Source organism: Ciona intestinalis, unplaced genomic scaffold, assembly GCF_000224145.3.
Source record: "Ciona intestinalis unplaced genomic scaffold, KH HT000043.2, whole genome shotgun sequence".
Classification (NCBI taxonomy): domain Eukaryota; kingdom Metazoa; phylum Chordata; class Ascidiacea; order Phlebobranchia; family Cionidae; genus Ciona; species Ciona intestinalis.
The window spans coordinates 86,460-92,071 of NW_004190365.2; the positions used below are offsets into that span (position 1 = coordinate 86,460).

A 5,612-nucleotide genomic window follows, 5' to 3' on the forward strand; every position below is an offset into this window, starting at 1 on the left:
CACAGACAAGTGAGTAGTGGGTGTCTGTATAGAAATGATGGATGTATATATAATATTGTGTGTATACTTATATATATTGTATATATGTACCCATGGATGTATATATATATGCGACATGGTATGAATGTATATATGTTGTTCTATTGCTTGCAATATGAATTACTCATAAAAATAAGTAATCTATGAATGTTGCATGTATGCGCTGCATACATAGCTCACCTTAAAAAACAAGTTCATGATAGGTTGCCCCCAATCGACAGGGAACGAGATTGAGCCATCGTTGTGTAAAGCTGTAACTTCTTCATTCGTTGTGTCAGATCCAATGTTAAACGGACGCTGTGTGTAACGTTATGTAAGAACCAAATATACAAAAATTATGTCAGTTTTAATACAAATATAAAGGACTATGCTATATATAAAATATATATAATTTTTTTCTGTTTAATGATTTTGGTTTAAAAACCAAAACCATCGTTATCACGATATATAGAAAGAGGGCATAAAATAAAAACATATTTCATAAAAGTTATTTTTTTTTATAATAAATAAACAAACATCTTACTTTGTGTCGCAATACTTCGTACATGGTGACCCCTAGTGACCACCAATCCACAGCGTAATCGTAACCAGACGATGAATTAAAGATTTCGGGGGCTGTGATGTCATAATGATCATAAATTTAATGTTTATGATGAACTTAATACAAACGCATTTACACGTATGTAACTTTATTGGTGATTGTTTTTATATGGCTGACAATTTGGACAATCCATTAGTGACCTCTGGGTTGGAGTAATTGTCGTTAAGAACAAACAAAGGAAATATCTACACTTAACAAAGCTGGGCGTAGATATTCTCTTTACGCAAAAGGACCAAGAAGTAAACAGAATACACATAATGTACACAGGCACCTGCATAAGGCTTTGTTCCAGCGAATGACTTTGCACACGGATGTTCATCATTAAGTACAGTAGCGATGTTAAAGTCCGTTAGATGAAGATGGCCTCGCTCGTCAAGGAGGATATTATCGGGTTTGATGTCTCTATGATGGAAATGTTTCAATGATTTTCTGGGTTGAAACAATTGCCATCATTCTATTCTATATGAATGAGGTCTTACAGCTAGGCAGGCCATGGATTTAGACCAGAATTGTCCCGTTACCCCAACATTGTATATGCACATTCTATTCTATATGGGTGAGGTCCTACAGTGAGGCACGCCATGGGGCCTGGGATTTAGACCAGAGTTGGCCATTACTCCAACATTGTATATGCACATTCTATTCTATATGGGTGAGGTCCTACAGTGAGGCACACCATGGGACCTGGGATTTAGGCCAGAGTTGGCCATTACTCCAACATTGTATATGCACAATCTATTCTATATGGGTGAGGTCCTACAGTGAGGTATGTCATGGGATCTTTGATTTAGATAAGAGTTACCCATTACCCCAACACCCATGATGTTACAACCCATTATTGGCCACTGCGTTTGTTGAATTACAACAAATATATTGGAGATATGATATCGACATATTAAGTGAAATAGTTAGGCAGAAAATCTATTTTATTGACATTTTATTAATATTAGACCAATTATTGATTATCAAATGATAAATAATTAAACAAACCATCTTAAACGGACCTGTGTATAATATGTTTGTTGCGCAAATAGTCAAGTACCAGAGCTAGTTCACAGAAATATATTCGAACATCATCGAAAGTGAAATGCACGTGTCGTTGAATGTGGTAACGGAGGTCGCCACCCATGAGAAGATCGCTGACCATGAAGATATCTTCTTCATCCTGGGGGGGGGGGGTTAGTGGGGTGTAATTAGGGGGTGAATAATACATAGTAAGTTGGGGAAGATGGGTCACCTTTTTATTCTGTTTTCTCATCCCACGACTCCCATAGACCGTTGTCAATTGTTTAAAACACATGAGGATAAAATGTGCTAAAGGTGTCCCATCTTACCCCACAATACCTTATTACATATAAATATTTTATATGGAAATATTACTTTCAGACCATAAAATGGCTTCGTTATTTCTGGGGGTAATAAAGGTCAAGGTTGTGTTTTACAGCAAGGCACGCCGTGGAACCGGGGATTGAGGTCGAACAAACACCAACCGACCAACAAACACAATAATCTTCCTAACCAGCTTACACTCATTATCTAATCTTAGTGATGCTTTCCACTTGTTAAGTGTTGGTGAGACAATAGGTGTATGTCACGAACATAAATATTTAAAACAAACCAGCTCGCTTCTCATTTGTGATTAATTATTAATGAAGTTTAAGTTGTTAAGATTGCGTAAACAAGTTTTATTTTAAAATTACATGTAGTCGCCCATAAAGTTACATACGTAGTAACTTGTAAGCAGGCATGAGGTGTTTGAAACAGAACACCCGTGTTATAACGACTGTCGTTGCCCGCCATGCGAGGATAAATAAGTTACATACGTGGTAACTTGTAAGCTGGCACGAGGTGTATAAAACAGAACACCCGTGTTATAAAGACTGTCGTTGCCCTGCCATGCGAGGATAAATAAGTTACATACGTGGTAACTTGTAAGCTGACAAGAGGTGTATGAAACAGATCACCCGTGTTATAACGACTGTCATTGCCCGCCATGCGAGGATAAATAAGTTACATACGTGGTAACTTGTAAGCGGGCACGAGGTGTATGAAACAGAACACCCGTGTTATAACGACTGTCGTTTCCCCGCCATGCGAGGATAAATAAGTTACATACGTGGTAACTTGTAAGCAGGCACGAGGTGTATAAAACAGAACACCCGTGTTATAACGACTGTTGTTGCCTTGCAAAGGATGAATGAGTAAAGGGCTTTTATTTTATCAAAAAGCATATATTTTGAAATGTTGTTCAGCCATAAAATTGAGCATGAGGTTTTAAGTAAACAGCTCATTTACCTGAAAAGTAAACCACAAATTCACCAGGAACTGATGACGTAGCGTCGACAATATTTCCAGCTCCCTTAACACATGATCGATGGCCCCATGTTTCCATGATGATAGTTTGTTCATATATTTCATCGCGTAAACCTCATTCTCCGTCTTCTTGCGTCTCACGATGCAAACTTTGCCGAAACTTCCCTTTCCGATCGAACGAAGGACCTCGAAGTCGTTGAACCCGACTGAAAATATAAAGATTTATAAAATAAATATGAGGAGTTACTATGGCACTGGTGAAGAATGTTTCGGCACATTACAGATTGGCTGGTGGGAAGTGTTAGAGGTTGGTAGCTACTAGTTAAGAGTTAGCATATAACGATGCATAACTAGCACCAACACTTAATAATGGAGATTCTATTACATAAGGGTAAGGTCTTCAGTGAGGCACACCTGAGGCCTGGGCTTATTTGCTAACCACTAACCCCTATAACCACTAACCCCCTAACCATCAACACCTAACCCCCTAACCTAGGGGTTAGTGGTTAGCAAATAAGATGGGGGGAAGACTCTTCACTAGCACATTGCCCCAACACCCAGACAACCAATAGGCATCATACACCCCATGCTCACTCACCGTCAGCGCTGGGATCGTCGTCGCCATCTTCGTTTTTGGACGATTTCGTTCCCATTTACTTCACCCTATGTTTCTGCATTAACCTCAGCGTTCATACACGACCACTCTCTGCAACGTCAACACTTGAATGATTGAAAAAGGAGAGAACCAATGAAAAACGGGGAAGGAGAGAAATCAGAAGAAGAAAGATGCTGATTTTAAAACAATCGTCCCCGGTAAGGGCCTTTTTTTCGAAAACTATCTGGAAGCACTGCACTTTGGCAGAATGACAACAAATACTGGTATAGTGTTTGATGTTTATCGGTTTAGTTTTTATTTCTTTTTAATAAACAAACGCATTAATACAAGAGCAACGATAGTAGTATGGGGGATTTTAAACGCAAAGGCAATAGTTTAATGACAATTTAAGCATTGGGTTTAAGTTATCGCAAAACAAGATTGTGAATTCTGTTTTATATAAAGAGAATTAATTAGTTTGTTACTAAATTAGAAAATCAGGATTAAAATATATTTTACGACGAATTCATTCACTAAAGTCTGTTTTTTCTTCTAAAAGTTCTGTCTTTTCGATTTCGTTCTTTTCTTTCTTGCTTGGAATTTCTTGCGGTTTCGATGCTTTGTATCTGCGTGAGTGTATATAGTAGGTTGGGGTAAGATGGTACATTCAGGTTGGGGTAAGATGGTACATTCAGGTTGGGGTAAGATGGTACATTCAGGTTGAGGTAAGATGGTACATTCAGGTTGGGGTAAGATGGTACAGTAGGTTGGGGTAAGATGGTACATTCAGGTTGGGGTAATATGGTACAGTAGGTTGAGGTAAGATGGTACATTCAGGTTGGGGTAAGATGGTACAGTATGTTGAGGTAAGATGGTACATTCAGGTTGGGGTAAGATGGTACATTCAGGTTGGGGTAAGATGGTACATTCAGGTTGGGGTAAGATGGTACAGTAGGTTGGGGTAAGATGGTACATTCAGGTTGGGGTAAGATGGTACATTCAGGTTGGGGTAAGATGGTACATTCAGGTTGAGGTAAGATGGTACATTCAGGTTGGGGTAAGATGGTACAGTAGGTTGGGGTAAGATGGTACATTCAGGTTGGGGTAAGATGGTACAGTAGGTTGGGGTAAGATGGTACATTCAGGTTGGGGTAAGATGGTACAGTAGGTTGAGGTAAGATGGTACATTCAGGTTGGGGTAAGATGGTACAGTCAGGTTGAGGTAAGATGGTACATTCAGGTTGGGGTAAGATGGTACATTCAGGTTGGGGTAAGATGGTACATTCAGGTTGGGGTAAGATGGTACAGTAGGTTGAGGTAAGATGGTACATTCAGGTTGGGGTAAGATGGTACAGTATGTTGAGGTAAGATGGTACATTCAGGTTGGGGTAAGATGGTACATTCAGGTTGGGGTAAGATGGTACATTCAGGTTGGGGTAAGATGGTACAGTAGGTTGGGGTGAGATGGTACATTCAGGTTGGGGTAAGATAGTACAGTAGGTTGGGGTAAGATGGTAGATTCAGGTTGGGGTAAGATGGTATAGTAAGATGATTCTAGTTTAATTGTTAAAACACGATTTCAAATATGAAATAAGTGCCAACCCTACATTACAATACATACAGCGGTATTCAGCGTAATTACAAATGTCTTGCGCAAAAGTATCTACACTAAATACATATAAACAAACCTGCGAGCCAGGAAAGCAAACACGATGGAAGCGACTCCGATCAAACATGCGAAGAAAATAAATTCATGGGCCTGCCTGTCAATCATACGAGATTCGGCGACGACGAGTACGATAATGCTGCCCATCGAAACGGTGAGGAGCCATATACTTGATACTACGGACTTCATACTGGCTGGGGCCTGTAGTGTAATAGTGTGTGGGTGTAAGTTGTTTAACCTCGCATGGTGGGACAACGACAGTCATTATAACATGGGTGAATGAATGTAACTTACTTTATCCTCGCGTGGCCGGAAAACGACAGTCGTTATCACACGGGTTTAACACCTCGTGCCAGCTTACGAGTTACCATGTATGTTACTTTGTGAGTGATTATTTT

At 39.6% G+C, this 5,612-nt stretch overlaps 2 protein-coding genes across 3 annotated transcripts in view; both read right to left on the reverse strand.

Moving 5' to 3' along the window:
- Positions 1–3,707, reverse strand: part of LOC100179286 (serine/threonine-protein kinase 32A) — a 6,721-nt gene extending 3,014 nt beyond the window's left edge. Inside the window, exons 1-6 of the mRNA XM_002120423.5 lie at positions 3,552–3,707; positions 2,936–3,159; positions 1,645–1,805; positions 912–1,042; positions 563–654; positions 220–336 (exon numbers count right to left, since the gene is read on the reverse strand). Coding sequence (XP_002120459.2) covers positions 220–336; positions 563–654; positions 912–1,042; positions 1,645–1,805; positions 2,936–3,159; positions 3,552–3,606 — 780 coding nt within the window. The 5' untranslated portion in view covers positions 3,607–3,707. The remainder of the gene's footprint in view (positions 1–219; positions 337–562; positions 655–911; positions 1,043–1,644; positions 1,806–2,935; positions 3,160–3,551) is intronic.
- Positions 3,708–3,833: 126 nt separating this feature from the next.
- Positions 3,834–5,612, reverse strand: part of LOC100178449 (solute carrier family 15 member 2) — an 8,514-nt gene continuing 6,735 nt past the window's right edge. For both annotated transcript variants that reach the window (XM_002121215.5, XM_018815185.2), the window contains exons 13-14: positions 5,237–5,415; positions 3,834–4,174 (exon numbers count right to left, since the gene is read on the reverse strand). In XM_002121215.5, the coding sequence (XP_002121251.3) occupies positions 4,075–4,174; positions 5,237–5,415 (279 nt within the window). In that variant the 3' untranslated portion in view covers positions 3,834–4,074. The remainder of the gene's footprint in view (positions 4,175–5,236; positions 5,416–5,612) is intronic.